The sequence below is a fragment of the Sander vitreus genome, chromosome 9, assembly GCF_031162955.1.
Source record: "Sander vitreus isolate 19-12246 chromosome 9, sanVit1, whole genome shotgun sequence".
Classification (NCBI taxonomy): domain Eukaryota; kingdom Metazoa; phylum Chordata; class Actinopteri; order Perciformes; family Percidae; genus Sander; species Sander vitreus.
Genome location: NC_135863.1, coordinates 33,424,113 through 33,442,132, shown reverse-complemented (window position 1 = coordinate 33,442,132; position 18,020 = coordinate 33,424,113). Strand labels below are relative to the sequence as shown.

The 18,020-nt window shown below is 40.9% G+C and overlaps 1 protein-coding gene across 1 annotated transcript in view; it reads right to left on the bottom strand.

The window, feature by feature from the left end:
• tmem131 (transmembrane protein 131) overlaps window positions 1–18,020 on the bottom strand; it is a 34,309-nt gene that overhangs the window by 3,208 nt on the left and 13,081 nt on the right. Inside the window, 27 exon segments of the mRNA XM_078259843.1 lie at window positions 253–403; window positions 512–664; window positions 1,065–1,183; window positions 1,287–1,417; window positions 3,150–3,302; window positions 3,304–3,335; window positions 3,422–3,834; window positions 4,619–4,774; window positions 4,892–5,077; window positions 8,987–9,173; window positions 10,989–11,131; window positions 11,317–11,468; window positions 11,631–11,703; window positions 11,796–11,905; window positions 12,332–12,470; window positions 12,597–12,711; window positions 12,803–12,878; window positions 12,962–13,114; window positions 13,304–13,390; window positions 13,487–13,591; window positions 14,439–14,573; window positions 14,981–15,091; window positions 16,081–16,251; window positions 16,353–16,506; window positions 16,620–16,728; window positions 17,691–17,799; window positions 17,885–17,946. Of these exon segments, the coding sequence (XP_078115969.1) occupies window positions 253–403; window positions 512–664; window positions 1,065–1,183; window positions 1,287–1,417; window positions 3,150–3,302; window positions 3,304–3,335; window positions 3,422–3,834; window positions 4,619–4,774; window positions 4,892–5,077; window positions 8,987–9,173; window positions 10,989–11,131; window positions 11,317–11,468; window positions 11,631–11,703; window positions 11,796–11,905; window positions 12,332–12,470; window positions 12,597–12,711; window positions 12,803–12,878; window positions 12,962–13,114; window positions 13,304–13,390; window positions 13,487–13,591; window positions 14,439–14,573; window positions 14,981–15,091; window positions 16,081–16,251; window positions 16,353–16,506; window positions 16,620–16,728; window positions 17,691–17,799; window positions 17,885–17,946 (3,685 nt within the window).

The following is an 18,020-nucleotide window of genomic DNA, read 5'->3' as shown; positions in this document are numbered from 1 at the left end:
GGGGGGGGGGGTCATGGTGTACAGAATGGGCAGCAGTGACAAAACTGATCTGGAGCTGGTTATCATTCATTTAGTTGGAAAGATTTGACAAATGAAAGGAGAGGCTTCGGTTTGTTGGCTGGGAGGCGGGTTGGTACATCATTGATAGTTTTTTTTTAACATTACAGGTAATGATGCTGGAGAAACAGGAGGACCAGGCATCAGTGACACCTTTTTGGTAAGTGGACATAAGTTCTTTGACCATGTGGATACCTGTTACTGTTGAGCACACTGCTGTAGGAGCCCCGGGACAGTAAGCTGGGGGAGGTGGGTGGAGGGGAGCTGGTCCCTGCCGTGATGGCTCTCTTCAGGAAAGGGTCCGCGTTTATCGTCTGGAGGGAGATCTGCTGGAGACTATCTGCTTCTGCATGTGGGGAAAAGAAGACAATGGGATCTTTAGAAGGCTAATGGGTGAGTGTTTGAAGCAGGACCGACACTGGACATGACAGGACGGTTTCAGATCTTGACTTACGGATGCCGTTTTTGGAAAGTGGTACATCCCACTCTGGGGCAGCAAACTCCTTCTCCCCCTCAGAGCTGCTGCTGTGGCCCAGCTCTGGCACTGGGACGCTTGACAACAATTTGGCCAACAGAGAGGGGCGCCCTTCTTCCAGCTTCCCATCAACTGCCAAAACAAACATGTCACAAACACATCTGGTATAAAAGCAAATGGCAAAGAGACAAGATTTAAGTAGGGCTGCGCAATTAATAGAATTTAAATTTTTTTACATTTAAACATTACATTTTGCAAATAAACTTTATTTTGTCTTGCGTTCTGAAGGGGAATTCAAAAACGTTCACGCGGGGAAAGTATTAAGGGAAATTTCACAGTTCAAGGTGTTTTCACTATTGATGTTTTAACTTTTTCACTGTTTTTTAAGTTTAATAAATGCAACATTTTTTCCAACGAGTCATTGAGTAATTGTGTTAAATAATGTGATTTCAATATTGACCAAAATAATTATGTATTATATAATGATTGTTTGCATAATCGAGCAGCCCCACATTTAAGTGAAGAAACGTACATCTCTGTTTCTGCAGCGGCCGTGTCTTTGGGATGTTGGCGAGAGGGTGCAGAGCTTTGGATGTGAAGCTCTTGCGTTGTTTGTTCTCCAGCGGTGTTACATATGGCAGCTCCAGAGAACTGGGAACAATGAAAAGATTTGTCATGAAAAGGATTTTTTTTTTTTTTTTTTTTTAAAGCAATAAGCAAAAAAGATGATGTCATCGCCTGTAATTAAACAGACCTGGATTTTTCTGCTGGGCTCTCTTTCTTTGTGGTTCCTTGTTTCTTGGGTTTGGGTTTGTTTAGGAAATGTGAAGCCTCTTCTTTCACTTTTTCTGTGGTTACTGTCCTTCCTTTCTTTTTCAGTGGTTCCTGGAAGAAATGATGGGAAAATATATGATAACAGTATGCATATTATTATGTCATATCCATAGTAGTAGATGCCAGAGCTGTTTTTAAAAAGGTAGAATATGTAGTATCGCTTTACACAGTGTTCAAAGTTGGCCCCTCCTCCCCGGCTCAACAGCCAGAGAGTCGAGCGAGCTAGAGAGTAAATGAAGAAGAGGGAATCAGAGAAACAAAACAATCTTCTCGAATTGTTGCACAGCGGTTATGTTCTAAGGCACAAATAAACACATCCACACCTCCGCGAAAAGGTGTGTGATTACGAGTGAAAGCAGAGCTTCATCCTGTTTGTTTCTCTGTGTCTGTGTCGGTTGAGAAAGCGGCAGTTTACACTGAACGGGCTGCACAACATGCACGCGGTTATTGGCTAGGGGTTACACACCCATGTGTGGCCCAAAAGCTCTTTGTTGACGCCCACAAACGTCCCGCTCTCACCAAAATAAACAATAAAAGCAGCAGCCAGGGGTCCCTGCAGATTCACACACTACCACGAACTTCTAGTGGCTCATAGGTGATGATTGAGAGGATTACTTTTGTATTATACATGTTTTTTTGGGGGAAATGCATTGCATGTTATACCTCTGATGGTACATGTCCATATGTGCGTTGTTTTCACGGATGGGATCGCCCTGCTTCGCAGCATTGCACGCTGGTGGGCTCGCCACCAGTTTCTCTCCACTGACAAGCAAAGAAAACAGTCTCCGCCCTCATACAACGGCGATGGCTGCAGCTGATTGCTTAGCTGACTCATGAAAACAGTTCACCGAAACGTGTTTCTGAAAACATTTGAAGTGAGAAACAGGCCGTGCGGTTGCTGAATCTGTCTTTATTTCAGATCAACAAAGGTCAGTTTAAAAGATTTCCGTCAACTTTTGAGAGGCAGCGAGCTGAGAGCCGACTCCTCATTTGCATAAAGTTGGTTGGATTCAACTTTATGCAAATGAGGAGCGGTGACTCGATGCCCCGCTTCTCCAAAGTCCCTGTGATGCTACCAGAATGCGACGCACGGCTGCTTCCTTAGAAATGAACGGGAAGCGGGGAAATGACGCTGACAATGGACACGTACTAGCAGTCTTTTCAACCCAGTCCAAGTCAAGTCTTTGAGAAGGACTTGAAAATCAAAAAGCCCTGTGAAAAAAGCTGGCAGTGCTAACTATGCACCACCATGCCATCCCAGCTGATCATGTATCATTAAGCTGTAGAAGCATTTAAACAAAAAAACATTTTATTAGATCATTTTATAAAAAATTCAGTAGGACGCCTCTTTCGACGTCTTGTTTAAAACAGAGCGGACAGCATAAAAAATAGGTTATTTCTAATAATTAATATAACAGACAAATGCAACAAATATTTGGCAAATACAAAAAAGGAGCTCTTTTGATTGCTAAAAGCGGGAACTAGCACATAAATGAGTTGAGCGTAGAAATCATTTGCATGGCTACAGGGAGGAAAATAGCACATGCACATCCTGGTTATGTTATACATACATTTCTCAATGTTTATTGGTCACCATGTAAAGTCTCATAGCAGACCCAAGTCGAGTCACAAAATGAGAACTTTGACTCATCTGCTATGGGACTGGACTTACTTGAGTCCATATCTCAAGTCTCCAGCTGTGTTAGATGCAATGCATGGAGAGAGTTGACAGAAATGAAATGTACAACCCAGAATGAGAGCTCGGACTACAAGACAAGTGTACCTCTTTGATGTTTGCCTCCACATCTGGATTGGAGGTCTCTGTGGTAGTGGAGGAGCTGTCGTCGTTGTCGGCCAGGTTATCTTTTAGCTCGTCTCCCTGAGTCTTTACTGTCGATTTTTTCTCCTTCTCTTCCTTCTTCCTCTGGGCTTTTGTATTTGCCGCGCAGCTTCCCTTTGGATTCCAACACTGCAAACGATAGTAAACACACACTCAAAGACCTGTACCTGATTACAGAGGCCTTCTGCTCTCTCTATAAAAACAAATGTGGGTACCTTTGTTTTGTATTGACTGAGTGCTCTGTTCCTGTAGAGTCTCACCACTGAGTGAATCTGGACGGTCCAGGTCGTTGTCCATGGCTCCTATCAGGTTGGCATATTCTGCATCGTCAGGACAGAGGCCTCTGTGAGGCAGCGATGGCCCAGCTAAACTTTGACCCTGGAAGTCCAGTTGTTTGGTACTCCGAGCTTTTCGGTTGACTAGCTGGCAGGCAGCTGGAGGGCCTTCTTGGCCTGAGGTTGTACTCCCTTTGGTCAGCTGCGAGGAAGTGGCTTGCATAGATGGGCGGCTGAAGCCGATCCGGGACCTCTTCTTTTGGCTGCCCTGTCGGCCTCCGACCCGAGCTGCTCTGTTGCTGGACGCATATCCTCCTCGGAAGTTCTGGGGAGAGTTGCCATAATCGTTCAACCTGAAAAGGTTGGCAATTTTCTGTTAAAGTATGCTTTACATGCTGCACCTCCCCTTGTAGCTTCTAAAGAAGAGAAGAGCTGCAGCGATTAGCTGATTAATCAGATTCGGTCAATCGATAGAAAATCAATCTGCTAACTATTGTTCTCCAAACTTGTCAGGGTGTTTTAGCATGGTTTTCTAAAGTGTTTTATAGACCAAATGATTCATCAATTAATCGCGAAAATAATGAAAATAATCACTAGTTGCAGCAACTTAAGACAAGAAAAATAAAATCGTTAATAGTCTCATTTTAGGCTGGAATACAAAGTGAGAATATATCTGATAAACTAGCACTATAAAGTGGTCTTTTGCTCCTGCAATAATAATTGAAAGAAACAATGAGAAACGACATTAAATGATAAGTGAAATCACTTATTCCCCTGGCTGAACTACCAATCAGACAGCTTTCACTCACCATCTGCCTCAGGTTAAACATGCAAATGTACCCTAATGACCAACGATAAGGTAAGTAAGTGGTGGCAGTACCAGACACTGCAAAAACTGTTGGCAGAGGTTAGCCACAACAGCTATCGGTGTCCTCTCTGTGTGTCAGAGCCTCTTAAACACACCTAATCAATCAGAATGATGGAACGGTATTTAAAGATTGTCCTAGAACCTTTTTAACAATCAATAGATGGATCTTCCTCTTCATTAGATCAACATATCTTTTTGTGCATTGATATCATGAGGTTTGATCAACCTTTGTCCGAGATGTAACTCGGCCTTTCCTGTTTTACACTTACTTTGAATCACTGTGAATTTGCACAATTTCCCTGAGATTAAAAGGTCTCCCTGTCTCCATAGAGGAGTTGGATTCCACAGACACGCGTCTCTTGAAAGGGTCCCATATGCTCTGAGCCTCCAGGTAGGCTGTGGCAATCACCAACAGAAACATGGAACTAAAGAAACGTAAATATGGACTGTTAGATGGGTTGAAATACAAAATGAAATACAACAGCGAGGTGTTTTATTGCTTGTGGTGCTGGTGCTACACTGCAGTACAGAGTGGAACTCACCTCATGATGAGCGACACTATGATGTAGAGCTCCAGCTCCCAGCTTGGTCTGGGCAGGGTCTCTGCACACGTAGCTAACATGTGGTAGGGCAAGGAGGCGTTAAGGACAAACACAAACTCAGAGCCTCCGCATGTCACCAATTTCAGCTCCCGGATCACTCGAGATGACGTGAAGTCGGGTGTAAACCTGTAGGGAAAGGGGAGGAGATGTTGAGGTTCAAAAGGCTGTTCTCTGCTAATGGCCTGGACAAATTTACAGCACATGTGCATTGTGATAAAATTTAATTCTCTAACATATCAAGTAGCCAGTGCTTGGTAGATTTGAGTTCAAATGGGTGTTATTTGATTCATTATGAATTAAACGACACTAATATATTTGTGAATGGAACTTTTTCAGACATTTTTCTGATAGCAGAAAAGAGCAAAGGTGCAGTTAATAACATTAACAATTGGCTACATTCCATTCAGTGTGCCAGTTTCAGGACCATGACACATGCCGGTGACTAACTGGCATTAGGGCTGAAACGATTCCTCGAATAACTCGAATAATTCGATTACAAAACATCCTCGATGCAAAATGATTTGCCTCGAAGCTTCGTTAAATCAATGTTACCAACGTTGTATTGCTGACGGACGGTGTTTCCACACGGATCATTATTATTGTCGCACACCAGACGCTGCTCAGTCTGCTGGCGACACATGCCAGAGCGTAAATAGTGAGGGGCTAGGAGAAGAGACAGGCTGGAGAAAACCACAGAAAGTGTCCAAAGTTTGGAATCAGTTCAAATGTAGTTAAAACGAGAACTCTGTACAGTGTGCCTACTGAAAAACCGAACTAGCTTACCACAATAATAGCACGACGTCAATGCTTCAGCATCTCAACAGAAAACATTTCTCATCCATTCCACGAAGCGGACCCGACAAAAGTAAATCACGGAGTCGTATGGACGATGAAACTACACCAAACACACCAACTAGCAAAAACAGAGACAAGAAAATATGTAGCAGTGACCACAATTTGATCTAAAGAGCCGACGTGTTGACTATCCCGTCGGAGAAACAGCTGATTGTTGCGCACCATTTTCTCTCACTCTCTTCACGGAGAAACAGCTGATCAACGATCTACTAGCATAAGTGTAACAGAGCTGTGTGACATTGTAATCAAATATATAAATTAAAATAGATTGCGTATAATTAATATTTACATATATTTACATATATGCCTATATACAGATCAGTCTCAGGATGAAAGTTGTAGTTCTGAAAGTTAAGTTGCACAACCTAAGGTCATGTTTACGTATGTTTAATGTAGGCTTTAGTGTGAGGTTGATGTCATTTCAGAAAATGTTTTCTTTAAAAATTTTATAATGTAATATGGCACTTAAATGCACTTCATATGTTTAGTTTTTGGAGAGATGATATTGTAAGCAATGTAGGCAACACAAATGTAGCTTTTTCCGAAAATTTAACCAAACTATTGTTTATTATTGCTCTTCAATAAAACAAAAGTATTTCTTATCAGATTACTCGATTAATCGACGGAATAATCGGTAGAATACTCAATTGCTAAAATAATCGATAGCTGCAGCCCTAACTGGCAAAAGTCTGTACCATGATGGCTTTTGCTCTGAAAATAGCTTTGATCCAAATGTGAAGAGTTTGCAAAAACAAGCTTGATTGTTTTGATTGTTTGATTCTGTCATTCATCACACTTTCTATGCTATTCATCATTCAGCATTTGCACAAGTGTGACAATTTATCATTTCATGTGCAATGTTAAGCTGCATTCAGTCCAAAATCAGCATCCATCCTTCTCCGCTGCTTGCATCATTTCTCCTGCAGTTATAAAACAAGAATATAAACGAAAAATTCGCGACTGAGGTCAATCACCCCCACTATCAAACTGGCTGGACATAAGACAGCGTCATGGTTTTGCCCACGCAGTTCTGTGAAGGCATAATAATAAGAGTATGTTCTACCATTAAGTGTACCTTCCATGGGTGTGCAGGGGTTTAAAAAACATGACACTCAAGTTAAATCTTAAGAGAAAATGCATCATTGCAATTACAATTTAAGAAACTTTTTTTCTTCTAATTTAATTGTTTGGAGTTTAGAGTAGTTTCATAGCTTAGAATTAGTATCACAGCAAAGCAGAATTGAACGTCAAACTAGTGGCATTTGGTGGTGGTGGTGCCCTACAGTGGCTTTTATTTTTAGAATGACACCTTCACATCATGTTAGAATGATGATATCTCTCACAAGAAACGTTGCCGTTTAAGGCCCTGACACACCAAGCCGACGGCCAGAAACCAGTGGCGCTGAAGGCTGACTGTGGCGTCGCCTAGGGCTGCACAATTAATTGCAATTTTATCGAATTCGCAATACTGACACAAGTATTGTGGTGCTGCAGAGACGTCCCGGCCTACAAATCCTATCCTACAGACTACAGAAAAACATCTTCGTTTGGTACAGATCCTCGCAGAAATCACACTATAATCATATTATTTTTATTTAATTTTAATATTTTCAATGAAAATGAGACTAATGATACAAAAATGATCATTTCCTCCAATATCATGAATCATACTGCAATCGCAATATCAATTTAAAATAATCTGCAATTTGATATTTTCCTCATATCGTGCAGCCCTAGCGTTGCCTCACGTCAGCCCTCGTCACCTTTGTCTTGGTAAAAAAAAAAATAGCACTGGAACCGGAACCAGAGACAGTTTAGAACCGAGACGCCCAACTCAGAGTAGTTTCCTGTCCCTGTGTCACGTGGGCTCCACCATGGCCACGCCTCTTTAGGAGACTAGCGGCAGGTCCTGAGTGTGTTGATTCCAACGGGAGAAATGAACGTGGACACAGATTATGAGCGAGCCTTTCGCCCCACAGTCACCAAAGTAAATATTGGACCCATTTTTCACAAGCCACATATCTCCAGAACATCTTGATACTAACATAGCATTTTTCAGACGGACACATCAGGAGAAAATTAACTTAGTTTGGGACCTGTTTCTGTCTCAGGAACAAACTCTCACGAGATCTGCAACACAGAGAACGCCCTAACAAAACTAATCTCTGTGATGCTAAATATGTCTTCATAGTTCTGTAAATATCTAACGTTAGCAAAAGAACATATTAATAAATTATTCAAATATAACTTTTCATCCATCCACTCTACGTTCAGTACATGTTCAAGCGAGGCCACGCCCCTTTAGGAGACAGGAAGTGTGTACCGTTTCATACCATTGGCGCTGCTTGAAATGCGCTCTCTTTAGTACAGAGGATCTTTGGTAGCATCTCTCCTTCTTTTATCCATGTTTACATATATGCGCCAGAGAGGCAGAGAGCGCTCTCTCTTCCAATTGGTCGATGTCAAGGAAGACGTCGTAGAACATGTCACACTAGGTGGAAAAAGACAAAAAATTCTGACATGCTAGACTATATATTGCGAAGCGTCCCAGACGTTATATCGCTGATCTTTGATTATGTCACACTACAAGAGATAAAGACACATATTTGTCGGTCCTGACCCTCATCATTGGGCTTGATGACTTTGAACGTTTGTCTGCGACATGTCAGGTCAAAAATCGGTTGTTGTGTAATCTGATCCTGACATTACATTCACCTAGAACACGGCAGTGCCTTTCATTTAGGACACAATTTCTATTCAAATGTATAGCCAGAGCGGCTGAGGACAGAGCTGGCGTCATTCAAACTTTTGAGTAAAACTTGATTAACAAAAAAGTCCTAACTTGAATATTTGAGTTTTCCCAGCTAACATTTGAGCATTGTTTTTAATTTGTAAAAAGGGATAACAAGTGTTAAACTAATGAGTGAATGTGTGTCCATTTTGAGAGTGGATTCTAATTTTAAGAGAAGGAGAAAAAAAGGCCTGAGGGGAGCAAGCACAAGCTGCAGAGAGACAGAGAGCCAATTCATCCTCTTACTGAGGGCTTACTCAGCCAGAAAGGCTGAGAACAAGTATTAATAGAGCTTCTGGGACACAATCTGAAGTTCCCATATTCGTGTGCCGTTCCTCAAACCGCAGGGTCAAATCAGACACAGAGAGATAACATGTTTGTTCACTCACAGTATGATGAGATCTTTTGAAGCATTTGGCTTAAGTGAAAATTCTTGACAATTGAGAACTTTGAATCCATATCCTTCACAGACTTGTCCGTTGATTTCTGCCGATTTGATGGTGATCGGGAGCAGGCCCGTGTTCTCCACTCTGAAGGTTCTTCTGAGAGTGAAGTTTGGCTCCTTGACTTTAGTCTCTGAAATAAATGAAGGGATAATAATGTATGGACATTGAATATATTGCAACAGAGACAGAAAAGTACATCATTATTCAGAGCGCTTCAGCCGTTTTTAGAACTTATCTTTCAGACAGAATACACAATTTTATGGTATTTTTTAAATGATTATCATTAATGAGATTCCTGGGGTCAACTGAATGTTTTTATTTCATCAATCTGTGTTTAATGTGTCGAGTGGACAAGCAAGTTTGTTTAGGACAATTTCAAAGTGTATCAATGCATGAAAAGTATGCATGAACTTGAATGCCCTTCTTGTTGGTCTCTTTTTTGTGTGTCATTGATCAAAAGATTAGGACTGTAATAAGGATGTACTTTTAACAGTAATGATGTCTTGGAATATGAAGAAACAGTGTTAGTACAATAAGGTGCACTAAGTTCTGGAAACTGTGCAGAAGCTTGTTATAGACATTATACACCTTATTAAATACACTGATTCGGACAGACTCCAAAAGTAATACACCTAGTCAGTGTTACTACGTCAGTGGTTACACTGACTGTGGTAGTAGCCACTTACATGATAAAGTCACACTGAAAGTAGCAGTTGTACTTCCTGATGCTTGAGACAGGGGGAAACGTGGTTCCACCAATTTCAACACATACGATCATACAGAAGGTGCACCGAGCTGTTGTAGCATTTATATGATCCCTAATCAGTTCAACCCCTGAATAATCTGTGTGGGTGAGAGCGCCTTTCATCCGTATGTATGTATGTATGTATGTATGTGTGTGTGTGTATATTATATATATTAGGGCTGTCAAAATAACGCGTTAATTTCGATTAATTAATCTGAGAACAAATAACGCGTTAAAAAAAATAAGGCAGATTAATCCATTCCATATTGAGGTTTGCCCCGGAGCCGTTCTAGCACCATTGGACTGTAAAATGAAGGAGGGAGACGAGAATGTTCTGCCTGGATTATTAATTGGAACATTTACTTCTTCCTGTCAACCCTGGCTACCGAAATCTGGTGCCACTGATATGTCTGCTCTTCTCTCTGATGCACATGACGCTAGTTACATTATAACACTATACTCAACAGCAGCTAACGTTAGCCTACCGCTAGCTAGTAGCTGGATTAAACAGGGTTAAAATGCTGACAGCTAACACTAAACGGTGTAAAGTGTGACTGTGTTTTACTGTAGAGGATTCAACACCGGAATGTAACAATCTGCAGCTGCTGTCGGAGAAACAACACAGACGGTGCGTTCAATGAAACTGGTAAACTACAGCCTCGTGGTGCATTTGAAGTTATTGTAAATGTCCTTTTCCTAGCTGATGGTTCAACAGCAATTTACTACTGAAATTAGTTATTGTTATACATTATTATTACATAATTTAATTTTGACCATATGGCCTTAGCAATAAACAAGCCATTCTTGGATGTCACCAACTGTTGTTTAGTACCCTTTTTTTTTTTCTTTTCTTTTTTTACTTTCTTAAAAAGTATCGGTTCAGGCACCGTTTATTATGTATGCGATTAATTAATCACAGAGTATGTAATTAATTAGATAAAAATTTGTAATCGATTGACAGCCCTAATATATATATATATATATATATATATATATATATATATATATATATATATATATATATATATATATATATATATATATATATATATATATATATATATATATATATGCTGCTTTATGTAAATTAAAGTGTATTAAATCATATCTGGATTTTATCTGGATACAAGGCACCAGAAATGGAAAGTGTAAATGGGGGCCATGGATACACTGATCTGGACCACAGCAACACAAACTCACTCTCTGTGCAGTCTTTCAGCAGGGCCTCAGTCATCTTGAACCTCAGCGAGCTGCCTTGTCCTGGAGGCTTCCCTGCAACTTTCAGACTCTCCGTTGTACCTCGGCCGTGAAGTATGATTGTGTCTATCACGGTCAGATTGTTCCTAAACAGATTCCCAAGGAAGCACACAATTTCAGGAGAGAAATGCATATTTACTAATGGTTCAAGGATCATTTATTGGCATTCTACAACACAGGGTTGCACAACGAAATCCAAGTTGTAATCCCTTAATGCTACACAAGAAAGAAAAAAAAACACAGAACAGTTCCATTATAAAAGTGACATTACCTGACTATGAGGAGGGAGGAGACACTGTGGTTGCTGGTGGGAGTGAACCTCACGCTGAACGACTTGACTTCTCCAGGCAGCAGGAGGAGGTTGTACACAAAGGGTCTGGTTGATCCCTCTACGAACCCTGTACTGCTCTTCATTAGAGATGTCTGCCAAACAAACAGAGGGCTTGTTAGACACAAACAGCTTCCACATGCTGCCTACATCATGGACAAGAGGACTGTAATTAGCAATGCAATTATATGCCAAACAGCTGGTCCTCTGAATGCCTGAACAGTGGGGAAGTCCATCGTCACTCTCGGAGCACTCACTTGATTTCTGTGAACCTGGAACTCTAAGGTATTTGTGTCAATGTTGATGTTGGACAAATTCCCTAATGGCAGCCTGGAAAAAAAAAAATCAGAGAAGATCACTGTCAGAGTAAGTTGAGGGGGATAAAGAACAAGATACGTGCTGAGCTTGTGGAGATTTCCCACCTGTCAGCCAGCTTTCCAGAAAACACCGATGGGTTGGGCAACAGCGCCAACGGGAGAACCTGGACATAGACGAGGACATCGGCAGGATTCTGCAGAATCACCTCCTCTTCCTGCGGAGATACAGAAAGATGTCCCAGCTCAATTTCAAACACAGGACTTTAACAACACCTTAAGACATTCCTGCTTGTGTTTGTAACTAGGGGTGTGAATCTTCACTGGTCTCACGATTCGATTACGATTATCCTCCAACAATTTGATTCGAAATCACAATGTATCAAGATGCGTCACCTCCTCAATATTATTATATATTGCCACACATGGTTTTCATCAACACATTCAAGCAGTCAGATATATATGAACTCCCCAGTCTGAACACAAGAGACAAAAGACAAAAAAAAAGCAGCTACCGGAAAATCAACAACCAACATCAGTAGGCAATAATCAATTAAGGTCTGCCACTGCATCGACAGAGGCGATGCAATGATTAATTTCAACACCCCAACTACTAACAAGAGGCGGGTTGTTTTTCTACTCACAGACGAGCTGTTTGTGTTGGTCAGAGGGAACATAATGCGTTGGGAGGAGTTGACCAGTGAGGGCCAGGTCAAGTGCGCAGTTATTTTAGCTTGCACATTTTTCTGGAGGTCCGTGTTGACTTCAAAGACAGCTTCAATCCTTTAGTAAGAAAAAGATAAAACATCTTGTGACATGCTGTAAATAGGCCGTTGGTGTGAAGCAACTAATTCAACAGTAAAATGTGATAACCATAGCCCAAGGATCTCTGAATCCTAATATACTTACTTGTGTCCCGAGCGCTCTTTCAGCTCTTTCCATCGCCTGAGGAGCTTCTGGTGGAGGTCGACATCAGCGTCCCAGATATCCTCCTGTAACGCCAGCCCATGAGACTTGGACTCAGCTGTGGAAGGAAAAGATTTTTTGTTTTAATTTTGAATCGTTTTGTGAGATTTGAACATTACACACACATAAAAAAAAAAAAAAAAACTTACATTTAAGCACAAATGGCAGCCCCACATAACAGTGATCACCACACTGCAAGCTGGCGTCAAAATAAATATTTGCCACCTGAAAAAGGAGGAAAAGTAAGTTTATGTTTAGAAGGACACTTATGGCTCACTAATGTTGCTCAGTGAGACAAAGGGGGCTACCTTGGATTTACGTCTTGGCTCCAGCTCATCTTTGTTGTTGCGGAGCCGTTTATAATAGAAACGACAATCTTCAGTCAGGGAGCGGATCTGCTGTAACCTCACTTTCTGAGTAAAAGAGCTCTGGATACTGAAGCTTTGATGAATAACTTTACCCTAAAAGGAACACACACACACACACACACACACACACACACACACACACACACACACACGTCAGGAGTCACAACACCTCAGGCTTTGTACAGGAATGTAGGCTCGGCAGACAATACTTCATCTCATCTTCTGCTTGTTGCCAGCACAGATGTGAAATCTTACTCATGAATAGATGTTAGTGTTACTTACTGGAAATGAAGGTGGTAAAACGATGTGCTTAGGAGAGCTGTTTAATGTACCCACAGCTACGAGAGCTTTCACCGGGATGGTTAATATCTGAGGGGAAAAGAAAAGTCACCATTAGACTGAATGCTGCTTGTGCATTTCCTTAAAAAGAACGGCCATAAACAGCAGATTTGACTGGCTACCTACCTCATAATCTGTGGTGATGTGTATTGCTCCATCATACATGCCCTCCAGTGCCTTGGCCACAAGTGTCACTCTGAATGCTGCATAATAGCCAGATGCTAATATCACCTTTATAGAGACAAAAAAAATGTGTTAGGTTTTTTTTCACAGTGCGCATGCTACAGATTCTTAACATGAGGAAGCGGTTAGCTGTAAAGTACCTTTTTTATTTTTGATATAAATTAGTCTAGAAAGGTCTACTGATGCTTCCTCTCCTTGTTCTACTTTTTTCTTCTTCTCTTTGCTGCCATCTTTCTATCTAGTGTTCTTCTTTTCTTGTGCTTGATGAGGCTTTTTTCTGATCCCAAATTTAATTCTGCATTTACCTGAACCAGCTTGAGTCAGCAGTCAGTGTGTGAGTTTGTGCATGTGCAGCAGCAACACTACACAAGTAAAAAACTAAAAATAATACCATTAATTCATGCAAGCATAACCTTAGCAAGGTAGTTGCAAGCTAGAAAAGAAGCTAGTAAAAAAAATAACTTTCAACTTGGTATTGTGACACAATGTGACTAATAAGATAAATAACCTCAGACACAGAGCAGTGAGGCAACACTGCAGAGCATAAGTATAAATTGCAATGTGACCAATTTTTGTCTTCAGTCTCATGTGCCCCCTGGGCATACATGGTGGCTCTTGTTTGCAAGCCATAAATAATCCTTGGACATAAGAGACAACTGATATTGTGTTTGAGTATTTAATTGCTCTTTGTCTCACCCAAACTAGACCCAGCAGGGTTTTTTTGGTTTGCCACGACACAGGCCTTTTATTTTGGATTGCATTAGACTGGTGACACTACTCTCTACCAACTTCCCCCCTTTGTGATGGAGTTTGGGATATCTACCAAAGTTAGTGTCATGATGATCAGAACATAAAACCAAAAAGCAGCTTGGGAATGACACTGCGGGGGTCTTACTGTTTTGTGATGGGAGGCTGAGGTGTTGTGCAGCTCTCGCGGGCGACTCAGGGCCACTGTTGCGTTTCCTTTCTCCGTCTTCAGCAGCTCCATGGAAAGGCTGTCTCCCGTGACTAGCCAGGATTTGATCTCCAGCTGGAGGACACAAAGCAGTTTGAAAAGGACAGAAAGGACCAAACTGTACGCTGCAATCGTTTTGCTGAACAATGTGTGACTGTACTTTTTAATTGCTCAAACACGTTATATCAACTGCCACTGTGGAAATGAGTATGTTAGCCTAAAAGCTCATGTTGCGACAAGTTTAATTGTTGTGCTGGAAATATTTGAAAGCACAAGGCAGCATATATAAAAGGCCCTGTACAATATACAATGGGCCTACTGTAACTGTGTACTGGACAATGAACAGGAAAGCTAACCACACAGCAAGTAAGTTCAGGTTTAAGTAAGTTCTTTTTTTATTTTCTCTTACAGGACAAACTATCTAATCTGCTACTGTTTTATGTGTAGTGTAGCAATACATGCAGTATGCTGCGTGATCTTACCTCTATGGGATTACTGTTGACCACCACAAATGTGATGCTGCTGGTGTCTGTTGCACTGCGAACACCAAAGTCCAGGATGTTCTCCTTCAGACTGGGAGGCAGGACCAGTGGCTGTTCACAAAAAAACAAACGCCACATTACACAGACGCATATCACCAAGAATGATTCTGCGTTACAAAGGCAAAACGGAGTAACTACATACTTTACATACGAATCTGACTTCTGTTTTACTACATAGAAAAGCATTGTGTAATGTTTCAAAATGTCTAACTTCTAATGCTTTTTAAATGTGCAGTAACTACAGACACAGAGCTAAAAACCAAGTCAAACTGCAGTGAATGCACACTGGTTGTATAGTTACTGCATTCTGACTTTGTGTTGTTGCCCAGGCTGCAGTAACTATACTCTAGCTTGGTAAACAGAGATCTATATCAAGTTAAAGCTACATCATGAAATAGCCATGGCCAGCCTTATCTAAAGCTAAAACTAAATTTACCTATGCATTGGTTTTCCTACTTGTCAATAACAAATATTAATATTGACAAACTGACAGTAATTCCGGTCACAATGGAGAGCTAAATCCCCACAGCTAAACTGTTGCTAAAGGTAACTAGCTTAGCAGATCTCAATCGCTTCCACCTCAGCTTTTGACTCTAGTGGAATCCACGCAATTTGGTGGGGTTAAGCTACTTTTAAATACAAATTTTAAATGTATTAAAATGTAAACTAGTTCATGATAATGGTTTTATTGTAAATATTAGTAGTAAAATGACAGACACCTAGCACAACAGTAATACATTTAATTCCTGTAAGTTACGGACTGTAAATAATCAAAATAAGAATAAGAACTAGTTAAAATGGACACTTTGTTTGCCTGAAAACATTAACCCTTTTTTTCAATTTCACTGCTTCAGTAGTTAATGCGCTCTACCATTGTAGGGCAGTATTAGATGAAGAATACAGACTTTCAATGTAATGAACATGGCAGCACTCGCTGATAAATGAATGAGCTCTGTTCAGTACCACTTTGATGGTAAGTGAATTAGCTGCATATGAAGAGGATTCTTTTTCTCTAAATAAATTGTTTGTTTTTTGTGTACCTCCAAGAAGCCTGTGTAGGCCCGGACAGGCAGGTGGAACTTGGATGCGTTTGTGATCAGCAGGATATTGCTGTCTATGTGAATGGAGGGTCGGACTGGCCGGAAGAGGAGGGAGAAGACGTAGCGTGACTCGTGTGGGGGGATAAGGATGGGTGCACTGAAGTTCTGCACCTAAAACAGAGAGAGAAAACGAGATGTCATATCGCCCATTATACATATATTACACTTCACAATTAGATTGTCCCCCGTTAACCCTTTCTGGTGACTCTCACATTAAACATGGTTTTGGCCTCTTCTGGCAGGGACACATTGTGTAACCGGATGGCAAAGCTGAAGGCATTTGTGAGGAAGATGGGTCTGTCCACTGGGTCGACGGGGCTGTCCCTGATGTGGAACAATGTCGCTGTGTGGTCAAAGCCCAGGTAGCTGCCAGAAGAGAGAAACCTTTTAGAACTAAAACTCTTACAGGAACATTTGTATTCCTTATAACACATAAAGCCACACCCACTTTCTCAATGTAGCGACACAAAACAACTCACCCATCTAAAACTTCTGCCTGGTAAGGGATTTCAAGCTTGGAGTAACTCTTTTCTTTCGCTTTAACAGTTATCTTTCCAGAGAACTGATATGGTCTTCTCGCTTTTGAGGCTGCAACCCAAAAACAAGATCGAAACAGCGGATAACTGCACTGCAGAAGCATACAAGGCCTCACAAGAGGAAGTTGTGCAATACTCTAAACCAAAACGTGTAAGAAATTGCTTGAGTAAGGACATGATGTAAAACTCTTAAAGCTAAAGAATGTCCAGATCATTACTAATAAACAGTCAATATATATTACAGGACACACACAAAAGGAAAAAATATTGACTTCTGATGATTTTACTTTTACCCAAGAGTATGAACAAACCGAAAGGATTCCTTCTTAAAAAGGAAGTAGAAGCAAACCACTGTTCACGTCTGTGTCTCTGTCCGCCAGTGAAGACTTAGAAGAGGAACTGACATCATGCATGCAGCCTTCACACTTTAGAACTGCCAGTTCAGACTTTCCTCCTGTTAAGAGCCTGTGTTAAGTGGAAAAGGTGCATCTAACTGCACTATTTGAAAATGAAGAAAAGCACTTAATGTTTAAGATCTGTGTGGCTAACTGCCTGCATTGTATCCACAGTTGGAGGGCGTGGTGGTGGAGCAGGCATATGTGATAGCTCAGGTTGGATATGGCTTTCAATTTTTAACTGTCCCAACTGGATATCCATTGATTGTATGTCACAAGCTTAGCTGTTTGCAATGAAATTTCCTCAACAAAAAAAACCATGAATATGTATGGTTCAAGATATTAAGCAGAAAAACCGTTGACGTAAGAAATGAAATGAGATGTATGCTCAGTTTCCTGCTAGCTATAATAAATGCAGTCTAATACAAAAGTCCTGAAATAAATCCTAAGTGCTTGTTAAATAAATAAGTGGACAAAATAATAGAAACACCTGTCAGTACTACAGCCTCCAAAATGATCATACAGTTTAATCAACACCTCTGTCAACAAAAATGTAACATTATAACCTTCATGTTTCAACAGAAATGTCAAAACTCACCACATAAAAACCACTGCTTACCGTCAAAACTTATACTTGCAACTTTGGTATATCTGCTCTCTCCAGCTTTCAGTGTGACTGCTTTGAAATCTACTGTGACTGCTTCATTTGACGGTGTTGTGCGCACACTCTGTAAAGCGTAAATAAAGGTTGGGGTTACATGAGGGTTAGGATAACCGTTTGAAGATTTCAAAAAGGCTACCAAGGATACTTACTGTAATTGGAACATCTTTTGTTCCTGAATTTAAAAGGTGTACATTCAGCAGTTTTGGACGATCTGTAAGACAAAGTGGTTGAAAAAGAGAACGGAGGAGTGAGCAAAGAAGCCCGGAGAAGAAGTGCAAGAGGTAC